The following is an 18895-nucleotide window of genomic DNA, read 5'->3' on the forward strand; positions in this document are numbered from 1 at the left end:
CGTAGCGGCGCCTCCTTTGCCTTGCCGCTGAAGAGATCCAGCACTGTGACCGCTGCCCAGTGGGGAGATAATTACAAAAAGTTAATTTAAATTAGTCCACTAGGGTCTCAATCCAGTGACCCACCATACGGAAGTCTGAAGCCCTACCAAGTGAGCTCTAATAGCTCCCTGCTGCTATAGGGAAAATAAAATAAATATACTACCTAATCTGCCTGCGGGGCCATTTTAAAAACAATCTGTACTTACAGTTGGCGCCTGTATAGAGATGCAGACCCCTTTAGCCGGAATCATTGTCTCCACTCCTGAACTTTGTCCCCCCTTTTATTAGGGGGATGCAGTCTTTTCGTCTGGTAAAGCCTGCACCCCCGTAGGTGGGATCGGGCATTTACCATCTTTTCTTTTAAAAACTTGCACCCTACCTTTAGTTAGGAGGGATTGGGCCAGTATAAAAAAAAAAGAATTTACTTACCGATAATTCTATTTCTCGTAGTCCGTAGTGGATGCTGGGACTCCGTCAGGACCATGGGGAATAGCGGCTCCGCAGGAGACTGGGCACAAAAGTAAAAGCTTTAGGACTACCTGGTGTGCACTGGCTCCTCCCCCTATGACCCTCCTCCAAGCCTCAGTTAGGATACTGTGCCCGGACGAGCGTACACAATAAGGAAGGATTTTGAATCCCGGGTAAGACTCATACCAGCCACACCAATCACACCATATAACTTGTGATCTAAACCCAGTTAACAGTATGATAACATGAGGAGCCTCCAGAACAGATGGCTCACTACAACAAAACCCGAATTTTTGGCAACAATAACTATGTACAAGTATTGCAGACAATCCGCACTTGGGATGGGTGCCCAGCATCCACTACGGACTACGAGAAAAAGAATTATCGGTAAGTAAATTCTTATTTTCTCTGACGTCCTTGTGGATGCTGGTACTCCGTCAGGACCATGGGGATTATACCAAAGCTCCCAAACGGGCGGGAGAGTGCGGATGACTCTGCAGCACCGAATGAGAGAACTCCAGGTCCTCCTTAGCCAGGGTATCAAATTTGTAGAATTTTACAAACGTGTTTTCCCCTGACCACGTAGCTGCTCGGCAAAGTTGTAAAGCCGAGACCCCTCGGGCAGCCGCCCAAGATGAGCCCACCTTCCTTGTGGAATGGGCATTGACAGATTTTTGGCTGTGGCAGGCCTGCCACAGAATGTGCAAGCTGAATTGTACTACAAATCCAACGAGCAATAGTCTGCTTAGAAGCAGGAGCACCCAGCTTGTTGGGTGCATACAATATAAACAGCGAGTCAGATTTCCTGACTCCAGCCGTCCTGGAAACATATATTTTCAGGGCCCTGACTACATCCAGTAACTTGGAATCCTCGAAGTCCCCAGTAGCCGCAGGCACCACAATAGGTTGGTTTAGGTGTAACGCTGAAACCACCTTAGGGAGAAATTGAGGGCGAGTCCTCAATTCCGCCCTATCCGAATGAAATATCAGGTAAGGGCTTTTATAGGATAAAGCCGCCAATTCTGATATGCGCCTGGCTGAAGCCAGGGCCAACAGCATTACCACTTTCCATGTGAGATATTTTAAATCCACTGTGGCAAGTGGTTCGAACCAATGTGATTTTAGGAATCCCAAAACCACATTGAGATCCCAGGGTGCCACTGGAGGCACAAAGGGAGGCTGTATATGCAGTACCCCCTTTACAAAAGTCTGGACTTCAGGAACTGAAGCCAATTCTTTCTGGAAGAAAATCGACAAGGCCGAAATTTGAACCTTAATGGATCCTAATTTTAGGCCCATGGACAGTCCAGTTTGCAGGAAATGCAGGAAACGACCTAGTTGAAATTCCTCTGTCGGGGCCTTCCTGGCCTCGCACCACGCAACATATTTCCTCCAAATACGGTGATAATGTTGTGCAGTTACATCCTTCCTGGCTTTGATCAAGGTAGGGATGACTACATCTGGAATGCCTTTTTCCTTCAGGATCCGGCGTTCAACCGCCATGCCGTCAAACGCAGCCGCGGTAAGTCTTGGAACAGACAGGGTCCTTGCTGAAGCAGGTCCCTTCTTAGAGGTAGAGGCCACGGATCCTCCGTGAGCATCTCTTGAAGTTCCGGGTACCAAGTCCTTCTTGGCCAATCCGGAGCCACGAGTATAGTTCTTACTCCTCTCCGTCTTATAATCCCCAGTACCTTTGGTAGGAGAGGCAGAGGAGGGAACACATACACTGACTGGTACACCCACGGTGTTACCAGAGCGTCCACCGCTATTGCCTGAGGGTCCCTTGACCTGGCGCAATACCGGTCTAGTTTTTTGTTGAGGCGGGACGCCATCATGTCCACCTTTGGTTTTTCCCAACGGTTTACAATCACTTGGAAGACTTCTGGATGAAGTCCCCACTCTCCCGGGTGGAGATAGTGTCTGCTGAGAAAATCTGCTTCCCAGTTGTCCACTCCGGGAATGAACACTGCTGACAGTGCTATCACATGATTTTCCGCCCAGCGAAGAATCCTTGCAGCTTCTGCCATCGCTCTCCTGCTTCTTGTGCCGCCCTGTCTGTTTACGTGGACGACTGCCGTGATGTTGTCCGACTGGATCAACACCGGCTGACCCTGAAGCAGAGGCCTTGCTTGACTTAGGGCATTGTAAATGGCCCTTAGTTCCAGGATATTTATGTGAAATGACGTTTCCATGCTTGACCACAAGCCCTGGAAATTTCTTCCCTGTGTGACTGCTCCCCAGCCTCTCAGGCTGGCATCCGTGGTCACCAGGACCCAGTCCTGAATGCCGAATCTGCGGCCCTCTAGAAGATGAGCACTCTGCAACCACCACAGGAGAGACACCCTTGTCCTCGGAGACAGGGTTATCCGCTGATGCATCTGAAGATGCGATCCGGACCATTTGTCCAGCAGATCCCACTGAAAAGTTCGTGCGTGGAATCTGCCGAATGGAATCGCTTCGTAAGAAGCCACCATTTTTCCCAGGACCCTTGTGCATTGATGCACTGACACTTGGCCTGGTTTTAGGAGGTTCCTGACTAGCTCGGATAACTCCCTGGCTTTCTCCTCCAGGAGAAACACCTTTTTCTGGACTGTGTCCAGAATCATCCCTAGGAACAGCAGACGTGTCGTTGGAATCAGCTGCGATTTTGGAATATTTAGAATCCACCCGTGCTGTCGTAGCACTACTTGAGATAGTGCTACTCCGACCTCTAACTGTTCCCTGGACCTTGCCCTTATCAGGAGATCGTCCAAGTAAGGGATAATTAAGACGCCTTTTCTTCGAAGAAGAATCATCATTTCGGCCATTACCTTGGTAAAGACCCGGGGTGCCGTGGACAATCCAAACGGCAGCGTCTGAAACTGATAATGACAGTCCTGTACCACAAACCTGAGGTACCCTTGGTGAGAAGGGTAAATTGGGACATGGAGGTAAGCATCCTTGATGTCCAGAGACACCATATAGTCCCCTTCTTCCAGGTTCGCTATCACTGCTCTGAGTGACTCCATCTTGAATTTGAACCTTTGTATGTAAGTGTTCAAGGATTTCAGATTTAAAATAGGTCTCACCGAGCCGTCCGGCTTCGGTACCACAAACAGCGTGGAATAATACCCCTTTCCCTGTTGTAGGAGGGGTACCTTGATTATCACCTGCTGGGAATACAGCTTGTGAATGGCTTCCAATACCGCCTCCCTGTCGGAGGGAGACGTTGGTAAAGCAGACTTCAGGAACCGGCGAGGGGGAGACGTCTCGAATTCCAATTTGTACCCCTGAGATACTACCTGCAGGATCCAGGGGTCCACTTGCGAGTGAGCCCACTGCGCGCTGAAATTCTTGAGACGGCCCCCCCACCGTACCTGAGTCCGCTTGTAAGGCCCCAGCGTCATGCTGAGGACTTGGCAGAAGCGGGGGAGGGCTTCTGTTCCTGGGAAGAGGCTGCCTGCTGCAGTCTTTTTCCCCTTCCTCTGCCCCGGGGCAGAAATGAGTGGCCTTTTGCCCGCTTGCCCTTATGGGGACGAAAGGACTGAGCCTGAAAAGACGGTGTCTTTTTCTGCTGAGAGGTGACCTGGGGTAAAAAGGTGGATTTCCCAGCCGTTGCCGTGGCCACCAGGTCCTATAGACCGACCCCAAATAACTCCTCCCCTTTATACGGCAATACTTCCATATGCCGTTTGGAATCCGCATCACCTGACCACTGTCGCGTCCATAACCCTCTTCTGGCAGAAATGGACAGCGCACTTACTCTTGATGCCAGAGTGCAAATATCCCTCTGTGCATCTCGCATATATAGAAATGCATCCTTTAAATGCTCTATAGTCAATAATATACTGTCCCTGTCCAGGGTATCAATATTTTCAGTCAGGGAATCCGACCAAGCCACCCCAGCACTGCACATCCAGGCTGAGGCGATTGCTGGTCGCAGTATAACACCAGTATGTGTGTATATACTTTTTAGGATATTTTCCAGCTTCCTATCAGCTGGATCCTTGAGGGCGGCCGTATCAGGAGACGGTAACGCCACTTGTTTTGATAAGCGTGTGAGCGCCTTATCTACCCTAGGGGGTGTTTCCCAACGCGCCCTAACCTCTGGCGGGAAAGGGTATAATGCCAATAATTTTTTTTAGAAATTAGCAGTTTATCATCGGGGGAAACCCACGCTTCATCACACACCTCATTTAATTCATCTGATTCAGGAAAAACTACGGGTAGTTTTTTCACACCCCACATAATACCCTTTTTTGTGGTACTTGTAGTATCAGAAAATAAGAATTTACTTACCGATAATTCTATTTCTCGGAGTCCGTAGTGGATGCTGGGGTTCCTGAAAGGACCATGGGGAATAGCGGCTCCGCAGGAGACAGGGCACAAAAAAGTAAAGCTTTACTAGGTCAGGTGGTGTGCACTGGCTCCTCCCCCTATGACCCACCTCCAGACTCCAGTTAGGTACTGTGCCCGGACGAGCATACACAATAAGGGAGGCATTTTGAATCCCGGGTAAGACTCATACCAGCCACACCAATCACACCGTACAACTTGTGATCTAAACCCAGTTAACAGTATGACAACAGAAAGGGCCTCTTAAAGATGGCTCCTTAACAATAACCCGAATTAGTTAACAATAACTATGTACAAGTATTGCAGATAATCCGCACTTGGGATGGGCGCCCAGCATCCACTACGGACTCCGAGAAATAGAATTATCGGTAAGTAAATTCTTATTTTCTCTATCGTCCTAAGTGGATGCTGGGGTTCCTGAAAGGACCATGGGGATTATACCAAAGCTCCCAAACGGGCGGGAGAGTGCGGATGACTCTGCAGCACCGAATGAGAGAACTCCAGGTCCTCCTTTGCCAGGGTATCAAATTTGTAAAATTTTACAAACGTGTTCTCCCCCGACCACGTAGCTGCTCGGCAGAGTTGTAATGCCGAGACCCCTCGGGCAGCCGCCCAAGATGAGCCCACCTTCCTTGTGGAGTGGGCTTTTACAGTTTTAGGCTGTGGCAGGCCTGCCACAGAATGTGCAAGTTGAATTGTGTTACAAATCCAACGAGCAATCGACTGCTTAGAAGCAGGTGCGCCCAACTTGTTGGGTGCATACAATATAAACAGCGAGTCAGATTTTCTGACTCCAGCCGTCCTTGCAATGTATATTTTTAAGGCTCTGACAACGTCCAACAACTTGGAGTCCTCCAAGTCGCTAGTGGCCGCAGGCACCACAATAGGTTGGTTCAGATGAAATGCTGATACCACTTTAGGGAGAAAATGCGGACGAGTCCGCAGTTCTGCCCTATCCGAATGGAAGATTAGATAAGGACTTTTATAAGATAAAGCCTCCAATTCAGATACTCTCCTGGCAGAGGCCAGGGCTAGTAACATAGTCACTTTCAATGTGAGATATTTCAAATCCACCTTTTTCAATGGTTCAACCCAATGGGATTTGAGGAAATCTAAAACTACATTTAGATCCCACGGTGCCACCGGAGGCACCACAGGAGGCTGTATATGCAGTACTCCCTTGACAAAAGTCTGGACCTCAGGGACAGAGGCCAATTCTTTTTGGAAGAATATTGACAGGGCCGAAATTTGAACCTTAATGGATCCCAATTTGAGACCCATAGATAATCCTGATTGCAGGAAATGTAGGAAACGACCCAGTTGGAATTCCTCCGTCGGAACCCTCCGATCCTCGCACCACGCTACATATTTTCGCCAAATGCGGTGATAATGTTTCACGGTGACTTCCTTCCGTGCCTTAATCAAGGTAGGAATGACTTCTTCTGGAATGCCTTTCCCTTTTAGGATCTGGCGTTCAACCGCCATGCCGTCAAACGCAGCCGCGGTAAGTCTTGAAAAAGACAGGGACCCTGCTGTAGCAGGTCCCTTCTCAGAGGTAGAGGCCACGGTTCGTCCGTGAGCATCTCTTGAAGTTCCGGATACCAAGTCCTTCTCGGCCAATCCGGAACCACTAGTATTGTTCTTACTCTTCTTTGCCGTATGATCTTCAATACCTTTGGTATGAGCGGCAGAGGAGGAAACACATACACTGACTGGTACACCCAAGGAGTTACCAGTGCGTCCACAGCTATTGCCTGTGGATCTCTTGACCTGGCGCAATATTTGTCCAGTTTCTTGTTGAGGCGAGACGCCATCATGTCTACAATTGGTCTTTCCCAACGGTCTATTAACATGTTGAAGACTTCTGGATGTAGACCCCACTCTCCCGGATGAAAATCGTGTCTGCTGAGGAAGTCTGCTTCCCAGTTGTCCACGCCCGGGATGAACACTGTTGACAGTGCTATCACGTGATTCTCCGCCCAGCGAAGAATCTTGGCAGCTTCTGCCATTGCACTCCTGCTTCTTGTGCCGCCCTGCCTGTTTACATGGGCGACCGCCGTGATGTTGTCCGACTGAATCAACACCGGCTTTCCTTGCAGGAGAAGTTCCGCCTGGCTTAGAGCATTGTAGATTGCTCTTAGTTCCAGAATGTTTATGTGAAGAGACTTTTCCAGACTCGTCCATACTCCCTGGAAGTTTCTTCCTTGTGTGACTGCTCCCCAGCCTCTCAGGCTGGCGTCCGTGGTCACCAGGATCCAATCCTGAATGCCGAATCTGCGGCCTTCTAATAGGTGAGCCTTCTGCAACCACCACAGAAGTGACACCCTTGTCTTTGGTGACAGGGTTATTCGCAGGTGCATCTGCAGATGCGACCCTGACCATTTGTCCAACAGATCCCTTTGGAATATTCTTGCATGGAATCTGCCGAATGGAATTGCTTCGTAAGAAGCCACCATTTTTCCCAGGACTCTTGTGCATTGATGTACTGACACTTTTCCTGGTTTTAGGAGGTTCCTGACCAGATCGGATAACTCCTTGGCTTTTTCCTCTGGAAGGAAAACCTTTTTCTGAACCGTGTCCAGAATCATTCCTAGGAACAGCAGACGAGTTGTCGGGATTAAATGGGATTTTGGAATATTCAGAATCCACCCGTGTTGTTTTAGCACCTCTTGAGATAGTGCTAAAGCTGTCTCCAGCTGTTCTCTGGACCTTGCCCTTATTAGGAGATCGTCCAAGTATGGGATAACTAATACGCCTTTTCTTCGAAGAAGAATCATCATCTCGGCCATTACCTTGGTAAAGACCCGAAGCGCCGTGGACAATCCGAACGGCAGCGTCTGAAACTGATAGTGACAGTTTTGAACAATGAACCTGAGGTACCCCTGGTGTGCGGGGTAAATCGGAACGTGTAGATACGCATCCTTGATGTCCAAGGATACCATAAAGTCCCCTTCTTCCAGGTTCGCTATCACTGCTCTGAGTGACTCCATCTTGAACTTGAACTTTTTTATGTAGAGGTTCAAGGACTTCAGATTTAGAATAGGCCTTACCGAGCCATCCGGCTTCGGTACCACAAATAGAGTGGAATAATACCCCTTTCCTTGTTGTAATAGGGGTACTTTGACTATCACCTGCTGAGCGTACAGCTTGTGAATGGCTTCCAACACCCTCTCCCTTTCGGAAGAGACGGTTGGTAAGGCAGACTTCAGGAAACGATGAGGAGGATCCGTCTCTAATTCCAACCTGTACCCCTGAGATATTATCTGCAGGATCCAGGGGTCTACCTGCGAGTGAGCCCACTGCGCGCTGTAATTTTTGAGACGGCCCCCCACTGTCCCCGAGTCCGCTTGAGAGGCCCCAGCGTCATGCTGAGGTTTTTGCAGGAGCCGGGGAGGGCTTCTGTTCCTGGGAAGGAGCTGCCTGTTGGTGTCTCTTCCCTCTTCCTCTGCCTCGTGGCAGGTACGACAAGCCCTTTGCTCTCTTATTTTTGTAGGAGCGAAAAGGCTGCGGTTGAAAGGTCGGTGCCTTTCTCTGTTGGGGAGTGACTTGAGGTAAAAAAGTGGATTTCCCGGCAGTAGCCGTGGCCACCAAGTCTGATAGACCAACTCCAAATAACTCCTCCCCTTTATACGGCAAAACCTCCATGTGACGTTTTGAATCCGCATCGCCTGTCCACTGTCGTGTCCATAAGGCTCTTCTGGCTGAAATGGACATAGCACTCACCCGAGATGCCAGTGTGCAAATATCCCTCTGTGCATCACGCATATAGATAAATGCATCCTTTATTTGTTCTAACGACAGTAAAAGATTGTCCCTATCTAGGGTATCAATATTTTCAATCAGGGATTCTGACCAAACTACTCCAGCACTGCACATCCAGGCAGTTGCTATAGCTGGTCGTAGTATAACACCTGCATGTGTGTATATATTCTTTTGAATAACTTCCATCTTTCTATCTGATGGATCCTTAAGTGCGGCCGTCTCAGGAGAGGGTAACGCCACTTGTTTGGATAAGCGTGTGAGCGCCTTGTCCACCTTAGGGGGTGTTTCCCAGCGCGCCCTAACCTCTGGCGGGAAAGGGTATAATGCCAATAACTTTTTTGAAATTATCAACTTTTTATCAGGAGCAACCCACGCTTCATCACACACGTCATTTAATTCTTCTGATTCAGGAAAAACTGTTTGTAGTTTTTTCACACCATACATAATACCCTGTTTTACGGTATCTGTAGTATCAGCTAAATGTAACGTCTCCTTCATTGCCAAAATCATATAACGTGTGGCCCTACTGGAAAATACGTTTGAATTTCTACCGTCGTCACTGGAATCAGTGCCCGTGTCTGGGTCTGTGTCGACCGACTGAGGCAAAGGGCGTTTTACAGCCCCTGACGGTGTTTGAGGCGCCTGGACAGGCATTAATTGATTGTCCGGCCGCCTCATGTCCTCAACTGACTGTTTAAGGGAAGATAAACCATCACGTAATTCCACAAATAAAGGCATCCATTCTGGTGTCGACCCCCTGGGGGGTGACATCTGCATATTTGGCAATTGCTCCGCCTCCACACCAATATCGTCCTCATACATGTCGACACCACGTACCGACACACACCGCAAACTCACAGGGAATGCTCTAATGAAGACAGGACCCACTAGCCCTTTTGGGGAGACAGAGGGAGAGTCTGCCAGCACACACCACAAAGCGCTATATATACAAGGGATATCCTTATATTAAGTGCTCCCTTATAGCTGCTTTAATATATATATATATAGCCATTAATGTGCCCCCCCTCTCTGTTTTACCCTGTTTCTGTAGTGCAGTGCAGGGGAGAGACCTGGGAGCCGTTCTGACCAGCGGAGCTGTGACAGAAAATGGCGCCGTGTGCTGAGGAGATAAGCCCCGCCCCTTTTTCGGCGGGTTCTTCTCCCGCTATTTTTCCAGTCAGGCAGGGGTTAAATATCTCCATATAGCCCCTATGGGTTATATGTGAGGTATTTTTAGCCTTGTATAAGGTTTATATTTGCCTCTCAGAGCGCCCCCCCCCAGCGCTCTGCACCCTCAGTGACTGCCCAGTGAAGTGTGCTGAGAGGAAAATGGCGCACAGCTGCAGTGCTGTGCGCTACCTTATGAAGACTGAGGAGTCTTCAGCCGCCGGTTTCCGGACCTCTTCACGCTTCAGCATCTGCAAGGGGGTCGGCGGCGCGGCTCCGGGACCGGACTCCACGGCTGGGCCTGTGTTCGATCCCTCTGGAGCTAATGGTGTCCAGTAGCCAAGCAGCAAATCCACTCTGCATGCAGGTGAGTTTACTACTTTCCCCCTAAGTCCCACGTTGCAGTGATCCTGTTGCCAGCAGGACTCACTGTAAAGAAAAAAAAACCTAAACTAAACTTTCTCTAAGCAGCTCTTTAGGAGAGCCACCTAGATTGCACCCTTCTCGTTCGGGCACAAAATCTAACTGGAGTCTGGAGGTGGGTCATAGGGGGAGGAGCCAGTGCACACCACCTGACCTAGTAAAGCTTTACTTTTTTGTGCCCTGTCTCCTGCGGAGCCGCTATTCCCCATGGTCCTTTCAGGAACCCCAGCATCCACTTAGGACGATAGAGAAATGTTCAAAACCTCCTTCATTGCCGTGATCATAGCCGTGTGGCCCTACTGGAAATCACGTTTGTTTCCTCACCGTCGACACTGGAGTCAGTGTCCGTGTCTGTGTCGACCATCTGAGGTAACGGGCGCTTTAGAGCCCCTGACGGTGTTTGAGACGCCTGGACAGGTACTAACTGATTTGCCGGCTGTCTCATGTCGTCAACAGTCTTTTGTAAAGTGCTGACGCTATCACGTAATTCCTTCCATAAGACCATCCAGTCAGGTGTCGACTCCCTAGGGGGTGACATCACTATTACAGGCAATTGCTCCGCCTCCATACCATTTTCCTCCTCATACATGTCGACACAAACGTACCGACACAGCACACACACAGGGAATGCTCTGATAGAGGACAGGACCCCACTAGCCCTTTGGGGAGACAGAGGGAGAGTTTGCCAGCACACACCAGAGCGCTATATATATACAGGGATAACCTTATATAAGTGTTTTTCCCTATATAGCTGCTGTATAGATTAATCTGCCAATTTAGTGCCACCCCCTCTCTTGTTTTACCCTGTTTCTGTAGTGCAGGACTGCAGGGGAGAGTCAGGGAGACGTCCTTCCAGCGGAGCTGTGAGGAAAAATGGCGCTTGTGTGCTGAGGAGATAGGCTCCGCACCCTTCTCGGCGGCCTTTCTCCCGCTTTTTGAGGAAAACTGGCAGGGGTTAAATGCATCCATATAGCCCAGGAGCTATATGTGATGTATTTTTTGCCATCTAAGGTGTTTTTATTGCGTCTCAGGGCGCCCCCCCCCCAGCGCCCTGCACCCTCAGTGACCGGAGTGTGAAGTGTGCTGAGAGCAATGGCGCACAGCTGCGGTGCTGTGCGCTACCTTATTGAAGACAGGACGTCTTCTGCCGCCGATTTCCCGGACCTCTTCTGTCTTCTGGCTCTGTAAGGGGGCCGGCGGCGCGGCTCTGGGACCCATCCATGGCTGGGCCTGTGATCGGTCCCTCTGGAGCGAATGTCCAGTAGCCTAAGAAGCCCAATCCACTCTGCACGCAGGTGAGTTCCCCTTAGTCCCTCGATGCAGTGAGCCTGTTGCCAGCAGGACTCACTGAAAATAAAAAACCTATACTTAAACTTTTTCACTAAGCAGCTCAGGAGAGCCACCTAGTGTGCACCCTTCTCGTTCGGGCACAAAAATCTAACTGAGGCTTGGAGGAGGGTCATAGGGGGAGGAGCCAGTGCACACCAGGTAGTCCTAAAGCTTTTACTTTTGTGCCCAGTCTCCTGTGGAGCCGCTATTCCCCATGGTCCTGACGGAGTCCCAGCATCCACAAGGACGTCAGAGAAAAAATATAAGATTTTACTGGCTCTTTGCCAGTTTTGGATCTAATCTGGCCTCACTATAGTAGACACTTGAGTCACAGATACCGACACGGACACTGTCTGCCAGCTGGGCAAATGAACGTTTTAGTGACCCCGAGGGGGTCCGGACTTGAAACAACACATTCTCCACGGATTTTATCCAAGCCTGGCTCTGAGACTCACATTTATCCAATCTTTTATTTATCAGAGCCACATTAGCATTCAAGGCACTCAAAACATTCACCCAATCCGGTGTCGGCGGTGCCGACAGGGTCACCCCCACAGCCGTTTGTGTCCCTAACATAGTCTCCTCCTGGGAAGAGCACTCCGCCTCAGTCATGCCGACACATGCACCCACCACACGCAGACACACTGGGCCTATAAGGGACAGACCCACAGTAGAGCCTGTCAGAGAGACACAGAGGGAGTATTGCCAGCTCACACCCCAGCGCCTAATCCCGGACTGAAAACACCCAGAAGATGTCCCAGTCCTACAACGCAAAATAATATATATACATATATATATACATATATATATACACATATATATATGTATATATATCTATATCTCTCTCTCCAAAACAACTGTGCCCCCTCCCCCTTTTGCACCGTTACTTGACGCCGAGTGTGGGAGCGTGACCGCTGTGCGGTACCTCAAAGCCGTCACTGAAGTCTTCTGATCTTCTTCTACTCACCTGTCTTCTGACTCTGCAAGGGGGTTGACGGCTGGCTCTGGGAACGAGCATCAAGGCGTACACAGCGATCAGCACCCTCAGGAGCTAATGGTGTCCTGTAGCCAGAAGCAGAGCCCTTGAACTCACTGGAAGTGGGTCATACTTCTCTCCCCTAAGTCCCACAAAGCAGGGAGACCGTTGCCAGAAGCCTCCCTGAAAATAAAAAACCTAACATAAGTCTTTTCAGAGAAACTCAGTAGAGCTCCCCTGTGGCGCGTCCAGTCTCACTGGGCACAATTCTAAAACTGGAGTCTGGAGGAGGGGCATCGAGGGAGGAGCCAGTTCACACCCTTTCAAAGTCTTAAAGTGCCCATGTCTCCTGCGGATCCCGTCTATACCCCATGGTTCTATGGTGACCCCAGCATCCTCTAGGACATATGAGAAAGGGGTATATTATGGTCACATTCAAAGGAAACGACTCAAAGGTATGTTTTAATATAAATAATCTTATCAAAATAATAAATAAATAAATACACACACACACCAAAAAAAAAAAAAAAAGAGTGCTCCAAAAAAGGAATCTTCTTTGGAACCAACGCCCAACACCTGATACTAGTATATGAATAGAAACAAGTAATCTACATGTAGTAAATTTACCTTTGAATGATGGATTCAGCAAATCATCTTTATGGGGGCATTGCAAAGTGTGAACATAAACCAAGTCCAGGCAGCACAGAAGTAAGTGATAAGAATTAACCAAGTCATCTCCTATTCGGCTAAAATTGCCTAAAAAAAAAAACCAAACACACCGACAGTCTCTTATTTAAAGTTAAATCATAACTTCACATAAAAATAAAAAGGCATTTTAAACAAACGTTACAGATATTTAACATTGCTTTCAACATTCTACTGTCTAAACCGCAGTGCCAATGAAAGTTGGCCACACATCAAGATTATTTTTCCAACAAGCCATCTAGGTAGATGATGCGAGTGAAAATCTGGTTATGTATGGAAGCACACGACCATTGGTAGTCTGCTCCCAAACGCTGCAAAACAGGGGTTCAGATAAATTGGTTAAATGGAACAGATTTATAATATACAGTACATTACAGAAAATAAGATTTTACTTACCGATAAATCTATTTCTCGGAGTCCGTAGTGGATGCTGGGGTTCCTGAAAGGACCATGGGGAATAGCGGCTCCGCAGGAGACAGGGCACAAAAAGTAAAGCTTTTCCGATCAGGTGGTGTGCACTGGCTCCTCCCCCTATGACCCTCCTCCAGACTCCAGTTAGGTACTGTGCCCGGACGAGCGTACACAATAAGGGAGGATTTTGAATCCCGGGTAAGACTCATACCAGCCACACCAATCACACCGTACAACTTGTGATCTAAACCCAGTTAACAGTATGATAACAGCGGAGCCTCTGAAAGATGGCTTCCTTTAACAATAACCCGAATTAGTTAACAATAACTATGTACAACTTATGCAGATAATCCGCACTTGGGATGGGCGCCCAGCATCCACTACGGACTCCGAGAAATAGATTTATCGGTAAGTAAAATCTTATTTTCTCTATCGTCCTAGTGGATGCTGGGGTTCCTGAAAGGACCATGGGGATTATACCAAAGCTCCCAAACGGGCGGGAGAGTGCGGATGACTCTGCAGCACCGAATGAGAGAACCCCAGGTCCTCCTTAGCCAGAGTATCAAATTTGTAAAATTTTACAAACGTGTTCTCCCCTGACCACGTAGCTGCTCGGCAAAGTTGTAATGCCGAGACCCCTCGGGCAGCCGCCCAAGATGAGCCCACCTTCCTTGTGGAGTGGGCCTTTACAGATTTAGGCTGTGGCAAGCCTGCCACAGAATGTGCAAGTTGGATTGTGCTACAGATCCAACGAGCAATCGTCTGCTTAGACGCAGGAGCACCCATCTTGTTGGGTGCATACAATATAAACAACGAGTCAGATTTTCTGACTCCAGCTGTCCTTGCAATATATATTTTTAATGCTCTGACAACGTCCAGTAACTTGGAGTCCTCCAAGTCACTTGTAGCCGCAGGCACTACAATAGGCTGGTTCAGATGAAATGCTGACACCACCTTAGGGAGAAAATGCGGACGAGTTCGCAGTTCTGCCCTGTCCGAATGGAAAATCAGATATGGGCTTTTGTAAGATAAAGCTGCCAATTCTGACACTCTCCTGGCAGAAGCCAGGGCTAGAAGCATGGTCACTTTCCATGTGAGATATTTCAAATCCACCTTTTTTAGTGGTTCAAACCAATGAGATTTTAGGAAGTCCAAAACCACATTTAGATCCCACGGTGCCACTGGAGGCACCACAGGAGGCTGTATATGCAGCACTCCCTTAACAAAGGTCTGGACTTCAGGGACTGAAGCCAATTCTTTTTGAAAGAAAATCGACAGGGCCGAAATTTGAACCTTAATAGATCCCAATTTGAGACCCATTGACAATCCTGATTGCAGGAAATGTAGGAATCGACCCAGTTGAAATACCTCCGTCGGAGCACTCCGATCTTCGCACCACGCAACATATTTTCGCCAAATTCGGTGATAATGTTGCACGGTTACTTCCTTCCTTGCTTTAATCAAAGTAGGAATGACTTCTTCCGGCATGCCTCTTTCCTTTAGGATCCGGCGTTCAACCGCCATGCCGTCAAACGCAGCCGCGGTAAGTCTTGAAACAGACAGGGACCCTGCTGAAGCAAGTCCCTCCTTAGAGGTAGAGGCCACGGATCTTCCGTGATCATCTCTTGAAGTTCCGGGTACCAAGTCCTCCTTGGCCAATCCGGAACCACTAGTATCGTTCTTACGCCTCTTTGCCGTATAATTCTCAATACTTTTGGTATGAGAGGCAGAGGAGGAAACACATACACCGACTGGTACACCCAAGGCGTTACCAGCGCGTCCACAGCTATTGCCTGCGGATCTCTTGACCTGGCGCAATACCTGTCCAGTTTTTTGTTGAGGCGAGACGCCATCATGTCCACCATTGGTCTTTCCCAACGGGTTACCAGCATGTGGAAGACTTCTGGATGAAGTCCCCACTCTCCCGGGTGAAGATCGTGTCTGCTGAGGAAGTCTGCTTCCCAGTTGTCCACTCCCGGGATGAACACTGCTGACAGTGCTATCACATGATTCTCTGCCCAGCGAAGAATCCTTGCAGCTTCTGCCATTGCCCTCCTGCTTCTTGTGCCGCCCTGTCTGTTCACATGGGCGACTGCCGTGATGTTGTCCGACTGGATCAATACCGGTTTTCCCTGAAGCAGAGGTTCTGCCTGGTTTAGAGCATTGTATATTGCTCTTAGTTCCAGAATGTTTATGTGAAGAGACGTTTCCAGGCTCGTCCATACTCCCTGGAAGTTTCTTCCTTGTGTGACTGCTCCCCAGCCTCTCAGGCTGGCGTCCGTGGTCACCAGGATCCAATCCTGTATGCCGAATCTGCGGCCCCGAAATGGACATAGCACTTACCCGTGATGCCAGTGTGCATATATCCCTCTGTGCATCACGCATATAAAGAAATGCATCCTTTATTTGTTCTAACGACAGTAGAATATTGTCCCTGTCCAGGGTATCAATATTTTCAATCAGGGATTCTGACCAAACTACCCCCGCACTGCCCATCCAGGCAGTTGCTACAGCTGGTCGTAGTATAACACCTGCATGTGTGTATATACTTTTTTGGATATTTTCCATCCTCCTATCTGATGGATCTTTAAGTGCGGCCGTCTCAGGAGAGGGTAACGCCACTTGTTTAGATAAGCGTGTTAGCGCCTTGTCCACCCTAGGAGGTGTTTCCCAGCGCTCCCTAACCTCTGGCGGGAAAGGGTATAATGCCAATAATTTCTTTGAAATTATCAGCTTTTTATCAGGGGCAACCCACGCTTCATTACACACGTCATTTAGTTCTTCTGATTCAGGAAAAACTATAGGTAGTTTTTTCATACCCCACATAATACCCTGTTTAGTGGTACCTGTAGTATCAGCTAAATGTAACGCCTCCTTCATTGCCAAAATCATATAACGTGTGGCCCTACTGGAAAATACGGTTGATTCGTCACCGTCACCACTGGAGTCATCGCCTGTGTCTGGGTCTGTGTCGACCGACTGAGGCAAAGGGCGTTTCACAGCCCCTGACGGTGTTTGAGTCGCCTGGACAGGCACTAATTGATTGTCCGGCCGTCTCATGTCGTCAAACGACTGCTTTAGCGTGTTGACACTATCCCGTAGTTCCATAAATAAAGGCATCCATTCTGGTGTCGACCCCCTAGGAGGTGACATCCCCATATTTGGCAATTGCTCCGCCTCCACACCAATATCGTCCTCATACATGTCGACACACACGTACCGACACACAGCAGACACACAGGGAATGCTCCTAATGAAGACAGGACCCACTAGCCCTTTGGGGAGACAGAGGGAGAGTTTGCCAGCACACACCAAAAGCGCTATATATATATCAGGGATAGCCTTATAATAAGTGCTCCCCTATAGCTGCTTTGTTATATAAAAATATCGCCATAAATTTGCCCCCCCTCTCTGTTTTACCCTGTTTCTGTAGTGCAGTGCAGGGGAGAGACCTGGGAGCCGTCCTGACCAGCGGAGCTGTGAGAGGAAATGGCGCCGTGTGCTGAGGAGATAGGCCCCGCCCCTTTTCCGGCGGGCTCGTCTCCCGCTATTTTGAGAAATCAGGCAGGGGTTAAATATCTCCATATAGCCTCTAGGGCTATATGTGAGGTATTTTTAGCCTTTATAGGTACTCATTTTGCCTCCCAGGGCGCCCCCCTCCCAGCGCCCTGCACCCTCAGTGACTGCCGTGTGAAGTGTGCTGAGAGGAAAATGGCGCACAGCTGCAGTGCTGTGCGCTACCTTTAGAAGACTGCAGGAGTCTTCAGCCGCCGATTCTGGACCTCTTCTGTCTTCAGCATCTGCAAGGGGGCCGGCGGCGCGGCTCCGGTGACCATCCAGGCTGTACCTGTGATCGTCCCTCTGGAGCTTGATGTCCAGTAGCCAAGAAGCCAATCCATCCTGCACGCAGGTGAGTTGACTCCTTCTCCCCTCAGTCCCTCGCTGCAGTGATCCTGTTGCCAGCAGGAATCACTGTAACATAAAAAACCTAGCTAAACTTTCTCTAAGCAGCTCTTTAGGAGAGCCACCTAGATTGCACCCTTCTCGGCCGGGCACAAAAATCTAACTGGAGTCTGGAGGAGGGTCATAGGGGGAGGAGCCAGTGCACACCACCTGATCGGAAAAGCTTTACTTTTTGTGCCCCGTCTCCTGCGGAGCCGCTATTCCCCATGGTCCTTTCAGGAACCCCAGCATCCACTAGGACGATAGAGAAAGTAAAGAATGGCTCGCAACCTCAAGTTTTACAACCGTTCATGTTTTCAGGATTTTGGTCTATGGAGATAGATGAGATAACAGACCCAACAAAATAGATTAACTCACATGTGCATGATTAAAGAAATCCTCAAGACATGACATGTTGGTGGTACTTGAGGACTGAAGCTGAAAATCTTTAGTAAAGTATAAATATGTAGACTAGACTCACCCTTTGCATATACGAATAAGGTCCAGCAGAAGTTGAAGAGGTCTTTAACATTACACTGCAATTTCCTACAAAGCAGAGAGTTTAAAGCTTAGATCAGTGCTCCTCAGCCAAGTGCAGAGATTACCAAACCACAGGAAACTGGCCCTTTTAGTACATGGTGCAGCTAACAAAGATATTTTGCAGCACTTTACAGACTATTTGGCCACTCACATCAGGCCCTGCCTCAGTGACACTTATGATCTAAAATATCTGCTGCGGTACCTCCATAGTATATTCTGGGATAATTAATATTTGAGTGCATCCCCCAAAAACAGCAGTCTTTGGGGGATTATTATTCGATAGTTTGACCTACGGAGGCCAATCCCGGGAATCTGGATTGAAAAATATTCAATCCCAGGATTGGCTGCATTTCAATGTGTTGTCGCCCGCCCCCATGCCAGATAACTCACAGCAATCTGGCCGGGAGGGAGTGGGGGACACTTCCTACGCGATCCGGCGGCTGGGCAGGCAGTACGGCGGTGAGGTAGGTGGCTGCACAGCGTGACCTCTGACTTCACGTCATGCTGCGCAGGTCAGCAGAAGCAGAGGTACGTAAGCAGGGGGAGCCGGGCAGCATCTGAGTGTCCCGAGGATGCTCAACGCTACCCGACATATCCAAAAATAGGTTGGTGGCCAATCCTGAAATCCCCTGGATTTGAAGCTCCAATCCACGGATTGAATGCGCCAAGCCACGGATTGAATGTCACCCAATTTTAGGCAGGGATCTCAATCCCGGGATTGGCCACCCTAGTTAGACCCCTGTCCAAACAGCTAACAGTTGGATTGGCACTGTGACCAGTAACACTGACGATTTTCC

General features: G+C 49.0%; 1 protein-coding gene across 2 annotated transcripts in view; it reads right to left on the minus strand.

Annotated features, from left to right (window-relative positions):
* The window catches only part of RBL1 (RB transcriptional corepressor like 1), a 436431-nt gene that overhangs the window by 340033 nt on the left and 77503 nt on the right, over positions 1–18895 (minus strand). For both annotated transcript variants that reach the window (XM_063960185.1, XM_063960186.1), the window contains exons 4-5: positions 18040–18104; positions 13128–13256 (exon numbers count right to left, since the gene is read on the minus strand). In XM_063960185.1, the coding sequence (XP_063816255.1) occupies positions 13128–13256; positions 18040–18104 (194 nt within the window). The remainder of the gene's footprint in view (positions 1–13127; positions 13257–18039; positions 18105–18895) is intronic.

Source organism: Pseudophryne corroboree, chromosome 3, assembly GCF_028390025.1.
Source record: "Pseudophryne corroboree isolate aPseCor3 chromosome 3, aPseCor3.hap2, whole genome shotgun sequence".
In the NCBI taxonomy this organism is placed as follows: domain Eukaryota; kingdom Metazoa; phylum Chordata; class Amphibia; order Anura; family Myobatrachidae; genus Pseudophryne; species Pseudophryne corroboree.